Genomic DNA, 18,828 nt, shown 5'->3' on the forward strand with positions numbered 1-18,828 from the left:
CGTTCCAAGATGTTGGTTCCTACTTGGTCTTTCCATCTAATTCGTGGCCTTCCCCTTCTACGGGAACCATCAGTAGGCTCGTTTTTATATGCCTTTTAGCTCAAAAGGGGGCATTCTCATTCATCCGCACAGCATGGCCTAGTCACCGTAGTCGATGCAGCTCAATACGACTGACGTCGATGTCCGCGTATAAATTGTAAAGCTCGTGGTTCATTCGACGCCGATATTCACCGTCGATGCAGATTGGCCCCTAGATCTTTCGGAGAATTTTTCTTTCAAAAACACCCCAAGATCTGCCTCATCTGCTTGCGCAAGTACCCATGCTTCTGATCGATATAATAGCACGGGTAGTATCAGCGTCATGTAAAGTGTGAGTTTGGCGTGGCGGGAGGTAGCATTGTTTCTAAACTGCTTACTTAGACCATAGCAGCATCTGTTGGCCATCACAATCCTTCTCCGAATTTCAAAACTGATGTCATTCGTTTTATTTATGGCGGTACCAAGTTATATAAAGTCTTTAACTACCTCGAAGCTGTTGTTCTCAAGTACCACAGTTGGTCCGAGTCTACTGGACGTCTTGCGCGATGATACCATCAGCATGATCTTCTCGCCGTTTACTGCCAGACTCACTTTTGCAGACTCCTCGCAATGTTCGACCCATTATATCGATGTCATCGGCGTAGGCGAGTAACATGTGTTGTTTGGTGTACAGAGTGCCATTTGTATTCACCTTTGCGTCTCGTATGATCTTTTCCTGTAGGATGTTAAAAAGATCACACCACAAACTGTCACCTTGTCTGAATCCTCGTTCGGTATTGAAGGGCTCCGATAGGTCCTTTCCTACTTTTACTGCTGACCTTGTGCCACTTAAAGTAATCCTGCATAGCCGTATTAATTTCGCAGGAACGCCGAACGTGGACATGGCTTTAAACACCTCTGAACGGACAAATAGGTGGAATGTGTCAATGTGTTTTTCGTGGGTCTTTTCCAGGATTTGGCGCAGAGTGAAAATCTGGTCAATGGTGGATTTGCCAGGTCTGAAGCCGCATTGGTATGGTCCGATGATGTCATTGACCATTGGTTTCAATCGTTCACACAGCACACTGGATAGCACTTTATATGCGATGGGAAGGAGACTTATTCTTCTATAGTTGGCACATATCGTCTTGTCTCTTTTTTGTGCAAGGGACACAGGATGCTGAGGTTCCAATCATTGGGCATGCATTCATCTAAAATTGTACTAATCAGCTGGTGCATGCTCCTGACCAGCATCTGGCCACCAGTCTTGAATAGTTCGGCTGGTAACCCATCGGCTCCTGCTTTATTGTTCTTTAGCCGATTAATTGCTTTTATGACCTCATCTTGGCTAGGTGGTATACACTCTATACCATCATCGCTTATTGGTTCTGGGGTATCTTCTTCAACGCCACTATTTAATACCAGAAGCTTTTCAAAATGCTCCTTCCAGATCCTGTCTGTATCTGTCACCAGGTTTCCTTCTTCATCTCTACAGGAGGATGTACCTGCACCAAAACCTTCGATTTGGTGTTTTACTCGTTGGTAAAATGTCCGGACTTCATTTTGACTCCTGTACATCTCGATTTGCTCACGCCCACGTTTTCCTTGTCAATCTTTCTTTTTTTCTGAAAACACGTTTCTCCTCTCTCCTTTTCTCCCTATAGTTCTCCATCGCATTACCTGGTAAGTTGAGCGGAGTAGGCCTCGGCTACCTTTTGTGTTTGCAGCTCTTCGACGTCGAGTTTCAGTGTTGTGTTAGATCGCACCTTTGCTGCTACATTAAGACGGGTGCGAACCTTGGCTGCCACAAGGTAATGGTCCGAATCGATATTCGCTCCTCGGATCGATCGGACGTCTAAAACACTGGATGAATGCCTTCCGTCTATCACAACATGATCAATTTGATTTCTCGTTGCTTGATCAGGAGAGATCCAGGTGGCCTTGTGTATATCGAGATGCTTGAATCTGTGGCTGCTAACTACCATGTTTTTTGCTGCCGCGAAGTCAATCAGTCTCATGCCGTTGTCGGATGTTTCTTCATATAGGCTGAATTTCCCGACGGTGGGGCCAAATATATTTTCCCTTCCGATTTTTGCATTAAAATCTCCTAGCAGAATTTTAATGTCATGGCCAGGGCAACGATCATATGCTGTTTCTAGGCACTCGTAAAATATGTCTTTGGTCTATTCATCTTTATCTTCGGTCGGGGCATGGGCGCAAATGAGATTGATGTAAAAGATTATAGCAATTCGCTCATCTACTGGAGTGAATCTGGAGACAAGGTCTTTTATTCTCCTGTTAACCATAAATCCGCAGCCAAATTCATGTCTCGTTTCATGGCAGCTATAATACAGGGCGTAATTGTCTGATATACATACGCCTGTCCCTTTCCATCGCATTTCCTGTAAGGCAACAATATCGGCTTTGTACGTCTTGAGCACATCCACCAAAGCGAACACTGCGCCTGTTCTGTACAACGTGCGCACATTCCAAGTGCAGATTCGCAGATCGTGGTCCATTATACGTTTGCGGGGGTCGTTAACATTAGGGGGGTTTGGTTTTCCTTTTTCTTAGCTTTTTCATAGTAGGTTGGGTTTTCCAAGGGTGGGCAACTAACCCGACGTTCTTATGGGTGAACTCGCGGCACATATTAGCTCACTACTTCATTGGGTGATGGGAATAGCTCCCAAGGTGGCACCGCGGGGAGGTCAGTGTCCACAATTGAGATGAAAGAGGGACCAAGATAAGCCTGGACTTCGCCATGTTAAAGCCAATCAGAGCCGTTGCTCGGTATCTCTCATCCCCTACGAATCTATCATTTTGGGAATCTGAACCTTGAAAATCTACCCTAAACTTTGCTACTATGCATTATTATCAAGTTATCGGGTTTGACCACAATTTTATTTGGACCAAATGCTTTTTAGACTATTGGAAGTCGACATGTCCGCTCGTTTGTCTGGCTTGTTGGGGCGTACAATAAATCTTGAAAAGAGTAACAGAGAGATACAAAATTTCTTTTTAAATTAAATTGAGTTCGAAGATGGGAAATGTCAGACCATTCCGTTCTTTACCTCGCCAACAAAATGGTAGAAATTGTTGCTCATAATTAATTTTATAATATAATGCGAAAGGAGTGTCCGATTTGAACCATACTCAGCACAATCTAATGTTTTAACCACAAATTTATAATGTTTGAAGATGCGGCTTATGGGTCCCCGCTTCGAGTACCTTTTAAGATACCATGCCCAAGCCTTGATCACGTCATTAAGGCATTATCGCTCGTTTAATTAAATCCAGCACAAGGGAAACAATTCCTATATTATTTTTACTACACCTAGATTTTTAATAAGATAATTTAATGTCCAAACCATAGGTAAATAGGTATGGTGCCTCCCCATTTTTTTGTCCGGATTAGTGTATACTACATACTATATATCATAGGCAATATCGATTGACACTTATTTACTTGTTTTTCATTTACTTCCGATTCCATTTCATATCTCCCACAACATTCTACAACGGTCCACTATTCGACAGCTTCGGCCTTTCAATTCCATTCAGAGGAGCAAAACTCAAACAAATATTAGGGAATTCTGCTTAGGCTCGGGATTTATCTCCAAAATGTAAAAGTTCAGTACACTACTTTCCTTACTGGTTTTGTAAGGGCTGATAAAAATGTCACCATGGAAAATGTATATCATGTAAAATGGTGTACGGCAAATCCCATTTAAATGTCATGTTAAGACAAATTTTCCGTAGATTTCTAGGTCAAAAGTGTACATATAATCACGTCCGTACACACACGTACAAATAATTCCTCTTTAGCTACGTTTTCGTTAGACGACTTTTGTATTTTTTTTTTTTTTTTTGTATGCAATGATATTAGATGTAGTCATACAAAACTAACATAGGCAAAAGAATTGAGGCAGTGAAACAGATAGGGGGAGAGAGCGCGTGTAGAGCTAGCGGAAAAGCCATGACAAATAAGGCTTAAAGTCCTCCGAGTAGTTGCCATCATACATCTACATTGTTGGCTGTATTGTCAACAATGAAAAGCAAGTCAGAACGAGACATGATGCACGACGATGTACTTAAAATAAATGACACAACGTTAGACTTCCGACTCAGTGACTCCCTGAGTTACGTTTACCATATCCGTTGTACAGTGAGCAGCGACAGGATATGCTACTACTACTACTAATATTACAACAACGACATTAAGAACTACACACATCGGTAGTTACAATAATTACAGATATTATATGTAAAGCTTTTAAAATACCCTAGGATGGAGTTGAACGCAATTGTACAATTGTAATATACATACGTTACAAATTTGTTCACTTAGGTTCGTTCTATACGTTAACATTTTCGCAAACATGCAAATATGTAGATCGCTGCTTATTAAACTTCTGCTATATAAGTAAATGAAAACACATAAGAAAACTTCAATCCGGCTGGTGGATTAGATTGACATAAAAATTACAGTGAACTCTCGATAATGTGAACACTCAAACTGACATTAAAGTAACGAAAAAATTTTCGAATCAAAAGATTGAACAAATTGGAAAATGTGAATAACTAATTATTTCACATTATCGAGATTTCACTGTTTTGGATGTTTGCATCGAGAGTTTACTGTATTGTGAAAAATTCCACTTCAATTTATGATGATACCCTCAAGACTAAGGTAGAGATTGGCATTAAGGTAAAATACTGAATTCAAATCCGTTTACATCAACAATGTTGTGAAGATTTGTATTTCACAGTATGAAACAATAATGGAAGGATAAAAGACAAACAAGATCGAATGTGCCCTACCTACATATTGCATTATTGGAAAAATTAATTTGGACACAATAAATTGGATTTAAATCAGGGTTAGCCAACAATACATATGCAAACTGCTATGATTGTGTTGGACACACGCATAGATCCGTTGGGATAGTAATTTTCGCTCTCTCGGTGCAGATCGTCTATGTTAAAGCATTGCAAAGCATACGACATGTTCGATGTCGAGAATAATGTTGAGTTCGAACACAGAACTGTGATTGTATTGGTACTCTCCCAAAGCGCCCACGGGTGCCTGTTTGGTGAACAGTGATTTAAATCCTCGTGTGATCATTATTTAAAACAGGCACGGGCAGAGCATAAAAAATTCTGTTCTCACGCACTTGTCTTTGTGTGTGTGTCAATGGTTTTTCAATTGGCTCAGTTGAATGTGTGCGAGAGAATAGTGATACTTACTCTTACATTACATTCAATCGTGAGCGGATGTCATTTAAATGAAAACCCCTTCCTCCGAAATGTACGGATAGCATGTATTTAGTGGTAAAAATTGAAAAATATTTATGTTTATTAATATTTTGAAAATCCCTGCCTCTAAAACCTATAAATACAAGTTGTAACACCCAATTTTTACATCTGGAGAACGATGGGCATCTTTAGAAAATATAAATTTTTAATTTTTTGATGAAAATATGCCAAACAACATATAGGAAATTTTATGGAATTTATTTTTCATTTTATTTGAAATTGATATATGAGTTACAAAACTGGCATTATTAAATTTCCAAATGAGACTATAGAGGGATACCGATGCCAATGCTGATAATTTTTATAAGAAAGATTTTGTCCACCAAACGAGAACCAAAAATACGTCCAGCCACTAGCAACCTTTTTATACCCTTCACCACACTGTGGTACAGGGTATTATGTCTTTTTGCATATGTTGGTAACAGGCAAAAGGAAACGAGATAGACACATGGTTCCTTTTGAGAATATGGATAGAATAACTTTTGAAGTCGATTTAGGCATGTCCGTCCGTCCGTCCGTCTGTCTGTCCATGTTAAATTGTAAACAAAGTGCAGGTAGCATTTATTATCCGAATTGGATGAAATTTGGCATAGGTCACTTATTTGGCCCAAGGACGAACCCTATTGAAATTGGAAAAAAATCGGTTCAGATTTAGATATAGCTCCCATATATATTTTCGTCCGATTTAATTTAAATTGTGTACCAAAGTCCCTATATATCATTCGATTTGCAAGAAAATTGGCATAGTGTAATGAATTAGGTCTAGAATAATGTGTGTTAAGTTTCCTGAAAATCGGTCCAGATTTACGTATAGCTCCCATATAAATTTTCGTCCGATTTAATGTAAATGGTGTACCAAAGTCCCTATATATCTTTCGATTTGCACGAAATTTGGCACAACGTACTGAATTAGGTCTAGAATGATGTGAGTTAAGATTCCTGAAAATCGGTCCAGATTTAGATATAGCTCCCATATAAATTTTCGTCCGATTTAATGTAAATGGTGTACCCAAGTCCCTATATATCATTCGATTTGCAAGAAAATTGGCATAGCGTAATGAATTAGGTCTAGAATAATGTGTGTTATGTTTCGTGAAATTCGATTTAGATTTAGATATAGCTCCTATATATTTTTTCTTCCGATTTTATGTAAATTGTCCACTAAATACCCAAAGCTTTTCCGATTGCCACAAAATTTTGTACAACGAACTGTAGTTATAAAAATTATTCTCTGTTAAGTCTCATTAAAATTGGTTCAGATTTTGATATAACTTCTACATATATATTTTCATTCGATTTTACACAAAATTGACCCAAAGTGGTGAAGGGTATCATATAGTCGGCCCCGTTCGACTTTACTACTTTCCTTACTGGTTTGTAAGTTATATTATTTACGATATTTCGAATATTTTCAATAAAACCCATTGTCAATATTGACAACAAAATTCTAATTTCCATTTGTTTCATTTATTTATATTTTTTCATATTGCTACGCAAACATTTGTAATTTATGGAAAAAATCGAAAGCTGATCTTGAAAAGTCAACTTTTCGATTTCATCAAAGTTCAAAAGTCGACTTTGACTTTTAGACTTTTCAATATAAAGAGTCGATTTACGTATTTTAGGGGTACCGAGTTGTTGCAAACGGAATGAAAATTTTCAAATACACTCTACAATGTAGTGGAGGATATAACAAGTTTCACGAAAATCCCCTTTTTTTAGATTAGCGAAAGTGGTAAATTGACCCAAAGAATGGGTCAGATTTCAAAGTGGAAGTTATTTCTATACCCTTCACCACACTGTAGTATAGGGTATTATGTCTTTGTGCATATGTTTGTAACAGGCAAAGTCGATTGAGTCGATTTATGCATGTCCGTCCGTCTGTCCATGTTAAATTGTAAACAAAGTACAGATCGCATTTATGATCCGAATTGGTTGAAATTTGGCACAGCTCATTTGTTTGGCCCAGGGACGAACCCTGTTGAAATTGGGGAAATTGGTTCAGCTTTAGATATAGCTCCCATATATAATTTCGTCCGATTTAAGGTAAATGGTGTACCAAAGTCCCTATATATCTTAGGATTTGCACGAAATTTGGCACAGCGTAATGAACAAGGTCTAGAATGATGTCTGCCAAATTTCGTGTAAATCAGTTCAGATTTAGATATAGCTCCCATATATATCTTCGTCCGATTTAAGATTTAAGGATTGTGTACAAAAGTCCCTATATATCTTTCGATTTGCACGAAATTTGGCATAGCGTACTAAGTTAAGCCTAGAATGACTTGTGCTAAGCTTCGTTAAAATCGGTTAAGATTTAGATATAGCTCCCATATATTTTTGTCCGATGTTATGTAATTGGTGCACCAAAGTCTCTGAAAAGCATTCGATTTGCATGAAATTTGTCATAGCTTCGTGAAAAGATCCATAGCTAGGCCGATTGACACAACGTACTGAAGTAATATATATTAGTCTCTGGCAATTTTCCCTGAAATCGGTTCAGATATATATATATATATATATATAGCAAAAACGCGTCGCCTGTTAGGATACATATGTCGAATATACCCAAAGCGGTGAAGGGTATCATATAGTTGTCCCAGTCCGACTTTAGTACTTTCCTTACTGGTTTTATACAAGTAATATTGGAATGTATAAAAATGTCTGTCTTTTTCACGTTAGATAAAATGTTGAACTTAAATTGCAAAATTATATTTTTGTCATATTTGTTATTTTATTAATATTATTACTTTTATTTATTTATTTCTTGTTTTTTCCTGAAGTACACAGTTTTATAAGATTTTCTCAACAACTTACGAATAAATGCTGACACAACTGCAATAACAAATTTCGTGTCTACACACACATACATTTACATATACACATTTGTACATTTTATACATGTTTTCTACTTACTACATATAATTTTTGTTATGTGTTCACGTTACAGATACACGATACGTGATCAGATACTTGACGACGGAATGGTATCAGAATTAGGAATTACCCATACATATCGTCAGGATACCGGCATTTATGTGTGTCATGCCACGAATACCTTTGGAGAGGTAAGTACAACTAGAAGAAAACAAATGATAACAGAAAAAATAAAATAACAGAAAGCAAAACGACGCATGCATGCCCATCATTGCATTCTCCGACATATTCCAAAATATATTTATGTTCCATAAGCTTACAGAGGATAACGATGTCTTGGATAATTTACATAGAACCCCACTACCCCAATGCTTTGTGTAGTTGCTATGTCAACTGTCATAACTTATATTTGGGATTATGCAAAAAAAATGTGTATGTATGGATGTATTTACGCCAACAATAAACCAATATATGTAGATATGTGAATGTGTTGTGTAGGTTTTATGGTTCGAGGAAAACAGAACATTAAGAAAATGACAGCAAGTTGAAAATCTAGGCTGAAAGCTATGTATCTTAAGGGACTGATAATTACACATATTAAGCTTACCTATACATAAATCCAATGGCAACTGGTTAGATAAAATTCATTTCTGAAAAGTTTTTGAAAGTGGTACTTTATTTGGTGCATCTAGAAATCATGTGTTCAATATACTTCCTTATGTTTACGATTTTACTACACATTCACATTGCCTAAAATTGAAACATGGAATTTAAAATGTTCTCATGGAGTAGTTGAAAATACGTTCGAAAATAATGAAAATTCTTTGATACCATTATATGGAGACTTTATCATGGACCGATATTGATATTTTTTAGTAATAAACATTTGTCACCCAATGTGTACCACAAATATCAAAATGGAGCCACTTCGGTTGAAATACTGCGAGTCCAAACTCCACAAAATATTGAAATTTAGGAGATATCCTATCTAAGATTTGATACCCCGATTAACCAATACTAAACTACAGCAAATTCGGTTGAAAATCGTTCTCAAATACGGAATATGGGGGGACATCAGAACGTTGAACGATTTTAAAACAAATATGCCTCCGCTTTCGAGATTTCAAAAAAAAAAACCAGTAAGGAAAGTAGTAAAGTCGGACGGGGCCGACTATATAATACCCTTCACCACTTTGGGTATATTCAACAGATGAATCCTAACAAACGTCGAATTTTAAAGGACCAGTAAAATGAAAATGAATCCATTAACATATCATTCCGCAACCGATACCAAATTTTTCATTTGGTCAGAAATAGAAGCTATATCTAAATCTGAACCGATTTTAGGAAACTTAACTCACATAATTCATTTCGCTGTGCCAAATTTCGTGCAAACTGAAAGATATTAAGGGACTTTGGTACACCATTTACCTTAAATCGGACGAAAATATATATGGGAACTATATCTAAATCTGAACCGATTTTCAGGAAACTTAACACACATCATTCTAGACCTTATTCATTACGCTGAGCCAAATTAAGTGCAAATCGAGAGATATATATGGACTTTTTTGCGCACGAAAATATATATGAGATCTATATCTTCATCTGAACCGATTTTCAGGAAACTTAACACACATCATTCTAGAGATAATTCATTACGCTGTGCCAAATTTCGTGCAAATCGAAAGATATATAGGGACTTTGGTGCACCATTTACATTAAATCGGACGAAAATATATATAAGAGCTATATATAAATCTGAACCGATTTTCAGGAAACTTAACACACATCATTCTATACCTAATGTGTTACGCTGTGGCAAATTTCGTGCTTAAATCGACACAAAATTTGATTCTATGCATATTCTCAAAAGGAACCATGTATCTATCTCGTTTCCTTTTGCCTGTTACAAACATATGTACAAAGACATAATACCCTGTACCACAGTGTGGTGAAGGGTATAAAAAGAATTTGGTTCAAGAACTTCAAAATACCGAAAATTGGGGGGTACCCTTATATGGGGGCTACCAGAAAAAATTGACCAATATTTATAATTTATAGTGGAGAGATTTGCTACCTAATAAGAACTCGACGTACTAAATTACAGTCAATTCGGTCGAAAAATACGATCAGAACCCCAAAAATACCAAAAATCTGGGGGTAGCTTTATATGGGGACTACCAAAAAAACTGGACCTATATTTATAATTTTTAGTGGAGTTATTTGGGACCCAATAAGAACGCAATGTACAAAATTTCAGAGAATTCAGTTATAAAACGAGCCCAAGAACCCGAAAATACCGAAAATTGAGGGTACCCTTATATGGGGGCTCTCCGAAAAAATTGACCTTTATATATCATTTTTGGTAGGGAGATTTGCTACCCAATAAGAACTCAAAGTACCAAATTTCAGCGAATTCGGTCGAAAAATGCGATCAAAACCCCCAAAATACCGAAAGTTGGGGGTACTCTTTTATGGGGGCTATCCGAAAAAATGGACCTTTATTTATAATTTTTGGTAGGGAGATTTGCTACCCAATAAGAACTCAAAGTACCAAATTTCAGCGAATTCAGTTAAAAAACGCGCTCAAGAACCTCAAAATACCGAAAATTGGGGGTACCCTTATATGGGGGCTATCCGAAAAAATGGACCTTTATTTATAATTTTTTGTAGGGAGATTTGCTACCCAATAAGAACTCAAAGTACCAAATTTCAGCAAATTCAGTTAAAAAACGCGCTCAAGAACCTCAAAATACCAAAAATTTGGGGGTACCCTTATATGGGAGCTATGCCTAAATGTGGACCGATTTTCTCCAATTTCAATAGGGTTCGTCCTTGGGCCAATTAAGTGACCTGTGCCAAATTTCATCCAATTCGGATCATAAATGCGACCTGTATTTTGTTTACAATTTAACATGGACAGACGGACGGACAGACGGACATGCGTAAATCGACTCAGAAAGTGATTATATGCATATTCTCAAAAGGAACCATGGGTCTATCTCGATTATTTTTGCCTGTTACAAACATATGCACAAAGACATAATACCCTGTACCACAGTGTGGTGAAGGGTATAAAAAAATCAACAGAAGGCTAAAACGACATCGAATTGTACTCTGATTAAGAGTTTATATATGAACTTTAAGGGGTCTCCAGTGAATATTTATGAGTGATAGATTTAATTAAAAAAAGTAAACCCACGTTAATTTCAACCTAGTCGAACATTTTATACCATCCACCATGAATGAGATAGACATTTAAAATGTCTGAAATCATTGGGAACTATTATATATGGCGGGCTATGTAATGGTAGATTTATAGAAGGAAGATTTGACATCTACTGGGAACTGAGGGGTTCTGTTATATGTAGATATACTAAAAAGCGGACCGATATTAATAATTCTTGGCAGGAATATTTGCTATACAATGATAATTCAAAATACCAAACCAATTGGGGTAAAAGGAGTTTGTAAACTCCCTCGAATAGGAAGATTTATAACCCAATAACAATATACCAAACTGCAGCCAATTAGGTTAAAAAATACCGAAATCTTAAGCACCGAACTTTTGTAGGTATCGTTGCATGAAGGCATCCTAAGAAGTGGACCAATATTGAGAATTTTTGGTAGAAAGATTTCACATCAATTGCGAATTCAAAATGCCCAAAACTACAATCAGTTCGGATGAAACACGTATCGAAACTTCCCTAAATAACGACATTTGGGACCTAAAATGGACCAATATGCAAAATGCCAAAATTACGATCAATTCGGAAGTAATAAGTTATGATTACTGTTGACCATTAAACCACTTTATAAATTTGAATTGAAATATTTTTAATGACTCCAAAATTTAAGGTCATTCTTAATTATGTCACTTATACACACACGGTTCATCCTCTGCCATCTTCGATGTCCTTTCGATTCCTTATGCAATATGAAATGAAAATCTCTACAGGTGTTCCATTCATTCCATTAAGTCATCATGGCATGATACAATATTTTCGTCTACTTTGTTTTCTTTTATTTCTTCCACTCCATTTAAATACCAACAACAATGACTATAATAACGATGGTAATATTTATTATTGGAAGCGAATGTCAGCCCTCCAAACAAATTTGATGTTTTCTTTTCATCAATTTTCTTTTCTCTTTTATTCCAATCTCTTGCAGGACGAAATGACGATACAATTAATTGTACAGGAAGTTCCAGAGCAACCTAAAAATTTGCGCATTAATTCACAACAGTCACGAAGTCTCCAACTGACATGGAGTCAACCATTTGCTGGCAACAGTCCAATCGAAGAATATCACATCTTCTACAAACAAATATCGGGTAAGTAACCATTAAGACCTTTACATTTGTATGCATGCATTAATACATATGTATATGTGCGCGTGTGGGTGTCCTCCCACTACATATTCGCTGATGTCAGTTGTATTTTAATTTGCACCAAATGACTATAATGCAAATCGTCATAATTGCTGATGCCATATACCCTCTCGATTAATTAATACAGACATTTATATCGAATATTATTCTGTCAGGCACTTAAGAAATATTTTCCCCATTAAATATTTCAATACAAAAGTTCATATTTATTAATTTTATTCCCAAGGTTTTGTGCCATTTTCGTTACATGTATCTTACTGTCGAAATAACATTGTTATTAAAAAAATATATATGATTTATTAAAACATGAACAAATTACAACAGTAAGGAAAGATGATAGATACACTTCGGTATATACATAAGGTGTTTATATAGGCATATACATATGTATATCATGTATATAAACATATCTATATATTATATATACATATATAAAAATGAATTGCTGTTCGTTAGTCTCGCTAAAACTCGAGAACGGCTGAACGGATTTTTCTTATCTTAGTCTTGAAGTGTTCGAGGGGCTCCAGGGAAGGTTTAAAAGGTGAGAAAAAATCGAAAACCGCGAAAAATTTGCAAAAATGTATTATAAAGCATATTTGCTATTTTGATTGCACCACGTCGTAGATGTTATTTTGAGATATGTTGAGCTAGAATTGTTAGCGTATCATTCCTTTAAGCCGTTTTTTTGACAATAATTGAACATTTTCAAAATATTTTATTTTTTTAATTGGACTGACATTGTATTCAAACCAGTTTGTGTGATAATACAAAAAAACAATTTAGAAGTATACCATTGAATCTACTCGCGATCATTGAATGTACACGTTTTCCATGGGACAAATGCAAGGATGGAAAACCAGAAAAGATTCTTAATCGCGTTCGTTTCCATTCAGGGAATTCTTATTCTAAGATACATGCCCTAGATTATTTTGTTTCAAAATAATAGTTCGGTAGGAACATGTTGTTCCTCAAAGTACCTAAAATGTTGCTATCCACAGCAAATATTAAATCAATTGGTACCATTTGGTGGTTATATGCCAATATCAATATCTTTGAGCTTATAAACACAACACCTCGCATATATACGGCACCAACAATTTGTATCACAGAGAAAACTAATACAATTGAGCTAAACTGGAAAGGGAATAACTATCAAAACCAACAATGTGACATCTATTCCAAAACCTCCGTCAAAAACATTTATTATAACAGAGTTTCCTGATGTTACCTATACCTCAAATCAGCAACGTACACAGGATTCCATTGCGGGGGCCCGGTACTACAAAATGAAAAAAATTCGCGGGCCGCTCACCTGCGTACGTCCTTGCCTCAAATACCGCAATATGTCAACCACCGATATATTAAATGAGGACATGGTTAGAATCTAACTTTTTTAACTTCCAATATATAGATTCTAAAAAAAATTTTAAAATTACAGACACTCAGGTGGGAAAACAGGGATTAAACTGCGTTTAGATTTACGAAATCCATTCGATCTCAAATGCCAATTCCATAGCGTATACGTCAAATATACCACAGGATTTGTGAACAGTACTAACGTTACGTATACGGTATTAACGTTACGTATATCGTGTGGTTTTAGAGTTTTAACTCGCCTTAAGAACTTCAACATACCGAAAATTAAATGGGAAATATGTATGGCGTATTATTTAAACTATATGCTTGCTTTAATTTGGGAATACGTTTTTTATTCACAGTAATTCGTTATGACAAATTATAGCCAACTCTATGAGAAAATTCGGCCAAAATCTTTATAATACCGAAAATGGGGCGCGACCTGTATGTAGGAGCTATATCAAAACATTGATCTCCAATATCCCGAATATTACATATTACATTAGATATAAAATTACAGCAAAATACCGAATAGTAAGGGAAACCGTTATGGGGCTACTCGGATACTGGGGTCAATATTGATAATTTTAAGAATTGACATTTTCTGCTCAATAATCAAACCACTATTGAAAATTTTGAATATGAAATACCCTAGGAATAGTAACATTGGACTATCGTTATGTTGATGTCGTATAAAAATATTGGGAAAATTTTAACTAAATTGAAAGTCAATCTTAAATGTCCATTTAAATTTGTTAAATTTAAATTTATTTTCCACGAATTTAATTAATTCCCTTATACCCACCAAAACATAAAATTGTACATATTAAGTTCTGTAATGTCACTTTACGTGAGCTCTGATAAATACCAAGGTGATACAAACGATCTTATGAGTATTAAACCAAATCTAAAATACCGAAAATTATACATCTACAATATAGCTAAGGCAAGACAACGTTTGCCGGGGTCAGCTAGTATAATATATACATGTTAAGCACATGAAATCGTTGTTACAGACCATACATCGGTACACCATTCACATGAAATTTGATTATATTATACGTAGGAGTTTTAAAATCAATAAACTCCATGTCTCCGAAAACCAAATCCGAAACAGAAAATTTCAAATCGATTTAGAAATGTTCCATTGCCTGTTAAAAAATCCAAATACATGCTATCACACAAGCGGTGTATCCGATCGAGATATTTTGACCAAATATCTCAATAAAATATATTCCGAAAATGGGACCTTTCGATTAACTTCTTCTAGTCTATCGGCTTACCTCTTCTAAACAGGAAGTGCATAGTTGATTTGATTTAACTTCGCACATTCTAATACATTTCCAAACTTTGGATTTTGCATTTCAAAACTTTACGCGTAGTAATATTTTTACTAAAACTTGACATTGTTTGAAGATGGGCCCAATCGGTCCATCACTTTTGAGACCTCCCTCACAAATGTTCAAAATTCTATTAAAAATACATATTTCATTTTGGTTTATCATTGCGTACAACATTTGTCTACCAATTGATCGGAATTTAATAATTGTAGGAATTTCAATGGGAAAATTCGGCTAAAAACTTAATAGTACCGAAAATGGGGTGGGACGTTTAGGGGCTTGGTCCTATATAGATAATTTTCCGCAATAATTGCAATACCAAAATGTAAACCGATATTGATAAAATTTAGTACAAAAAATTGTCACCCCCTGTTAACCAGAAAAATAACATCGGAACTAATTCAATTGAATGGCCTGCTCGAAACCTTAAAAAAAGTAATAATGGTGTTACAACGATGACCCAATGAGAAACCATAATTCTATCTTACAATTCTAATTTGGGAAGCACAGTCTTTTGGGGGCTACCCCGACACATTAACCAATATTAATCATTTTTCGTAGACAATATGTCTATGTGCTAAATAAAAACCCAATTTAACAAATTACAAATAATAATTTCGAAAAGCGGGCCCAAAAGCCTCTAAATACCGTATATTGTGGAAAAACGATCGAACATGACTTAAGCGACTTGACATTTTATTCTGACCGAGAAAATACATACCTTATGATATCTAAGGAGAATATTTTGAGGTGTTGCAAAACGATTAAAAAATTTAATTCCGAGTCTTATCAAATTCCGGTTTACTCAAAACCAGTAGCACAATATTTAGTACCCTTTAGAGCATATTCTTATTTTAAGACAAATTTCAAAAAAAAAAAAAAAAAAACTTTTGTATATCATAAAAAATATGGCATTTAAAACTGTTCGTTCTCCTAATAATAATCGCAACATATTTTGTACATTATTAGTCACTTAGTTCTATTTACTTCAGTTCTATATGAGTTGACGTTATGTATACACAAATAAATGAAACGAATTAGCATTCTATTCCAAATTGATATAAGTACGTATATACATATGTATATGATATGTTGCTTTCATTATCATTATTAATAATAACATATGTAAAATGAAACCAGTAAGGTTTACTCAAAACCAGTAGCACAATATTTAGTACCCTTTAGAGCATATTCTTATTTTAAGACAAATTTCAAAAAAAAAAAAAAAAAAAAAAACTTTTGTATATCATAAAAAATATGGCATTTAAAACTGTTCGTTCTCCTAATAATAATCGCAACATATTTTGTACATTATTAGTCACTTAGTTCTATTTACTTCAGTTCTATATGAGTTGACGTTATGTATACACAAATAAATGAAACGAATTAGCATTCTATTCCAAATTGATATAAGTACGTATATACATATGTATATGATATGTTGCTTTCATTATCATTATTAATAATAACATATGTAAAATAAAACCAGTAAGGAAAGTTGTAAAGTCGGACGGAGCCGACTATATGATACCCTTCACCACTTTGGATATATTAAACAGATGAATCCTAACAGACGTCGCATTATTAAAGGACCAGCAAAATGAAATTGGATCTATAAAGATGTCATTCTGCAATTCATTACGCTGTACCAAATTTCGTGCAAACCGAAAGATATTAAGGAATTTTGTACAACATTTACCTTAAATCGGACAAAAATATGTATGGGAACTATATCTAAATCTGAACCGATTTTCACAAAACTTAACACACATAATTCTAGACCTAACTCATTACGCTGTGCCAAATTTCGTGCTGATCGAAAGATTTTAAGAGACTTTGGTGCACCAGTTACATTAAATCGGTCGATAATATATATGGGAGCTGTATCTAAAACTGAACCGATTTTCAGGAAACTTAACACACATCATTCTAGGCCTAATTCATTACGCTGTGCCAAATTTCGAGCAAATCGAAAGATATATAGGGACTTTGGTGCACCATTTACATTAAATCGGACTCAAATATGTATGGGAGCTATATCTAAATCAGGACCGATTTTCGGAAAACTTAACACACATCATTCTAGACCCAATTCATTACGCTGTGCCAAATTTCGAGCAAATCGAAAGATATATAGGGACTTTGATGGACCATTTACATTAAATCGGACGAAAATATATACGGGAACTATATTTAAATCTGAACCGATTTTCAGGAAACTTAACACATATCATTCTATACCTAATTCATTACGCTGTGCCAAATTTCGTGCAAACCGAAAGATATATCGGGACTTTGATGGATCATTTCCATTAAATCGGACGAAAATATATGCGCTATATCTAAATCTGAACCGATTTTTCCCAATTTCAATAGGGTTCGTCTTTGGGCCAAATAAGTGACCTGTGCCAAATTTCGTCCAAATCGGATCATAAATGCGACCTGTACTTTGTTCACAAAAATACATAGGCGCACGGACGGAAAGACGGACATGCGTAAATCGACTCAGAAAGTGATTCTATGCATATTCTCAAAAGGAACTATGTGTCTATCACGTTTCCTTTGCCTGTTACAAACATATGCACAAAGACATAATACCCTGTCCCACAGTGTGGTGAAGGATATAATTACATACATATTTCATATTAGTTATTTTAATACATTTCTTCACCATTTAATTATTATTTTTCAATCGATTATATCATTGAGCATACAATAATACAAGTACAATACAGTTGCGGTTATCTATTTCGAACGTGCATATATATGTATGCCATTATTATTATTTCATTTGCAAAAGTCTTAATATTTTCTCCCCCTCACCCCATTTTTCTTATCTTATCCACACAATTTTCAGATATTTGGCAAAATGCCGAACATATCACCATAACTGGCTCACAGACGGTTGTCAACATTGCCAATTTGAAACCGGCCAAAGCCTATCACATACGTATGTCAGCAGAAAATAAATTGGGCTCCTCCGAGTTCTCCGAGGTAGTTCAGGTAACAACACTGGAGGAGGTGCCCTCAGCACCACCACTCAATCTAAGGGCCGAGGCAAAAAGTTCAACCGAGATTAGTGTCGCCTGGGATGCACCGGAACGAGACCACTGGAATGGCATTTTGTTGGGCTACTATGTGGGATATCAAATGTCGTTGATGCCCGAGGCGTTGGAAATCAATCCCACAATGGGTTTTAGTTTCAAAACGGTTGAGGTGCGATCCCACTATGGCGGTGAGACAGTTTTAAGTAATCTCAATAAATATACGGAATATCATATAATCGTACAAGCGTACACCAGCCAGGGCAGTGGTCCACCCACCAAGGAAGTAACAGTGCAGACACTGGAGGATGGTAAGTACGAGCTGATGATGACGATGATGTTGTTTTGCAGCAGGAAATTAACTCATTTCAATGTAGCCGGTCAAAGGGTGTGTGTGTGTGTGTGTTTGTGTGTTGGTACCAACACAGACAGCCATCCTTTATTTCATCCAGCTGTGATGTGCATAACATTTTTGTTAATT

General features: G+C 35.7%; 1 protein-coding gene across 1 annotated transcript in view; it reads left to right on the forward strand.

Annotated features, from left to right (window-relative positions):
- LOC133335011 (cell adhesion molecule Dscam2) overlaps positions 1-18,828 on the forward strand; it is a gene marked incomplete at its 5' end in the record, with an annotated part of 62,853 nt that overhangs the window by 24,177 nt on the left and 19,848 nt on the right. Inside the window, 3 exons of the mRNA XM_061543309.1 lie at positions 8,285-8,402; positions 12,388-12,550; positions 18,161-18,658. Of these exons, the coding sequence (XP_061399293.1) occupies positions 8,285-8,402; positions 12,388-12,550; positions 18,161-18,658 (779 nt within the window). The remainder of the gene's footprint in view (positions 1-8,284; positions 8,403-12,387; positions 12,551-18,160; positions 18,659-18,828) is intronic.

This window comes from Musca vetustissima, unplaced genomic scaffold (genome assembly GCF_032173495.1).
Source record: "Musca vetustissima isolate MV318-11 ecotype Yass unplaced genomic scaffold, APGP_CSIRO_Mvet_v1 utg46153, whole genome shotgun sequence".
Lineage (NCBI taxonomy): Eukaryota > Metazoa > Arthropoda > Insecta > Diptera > Muscidae > Musca > Musca vetustissima.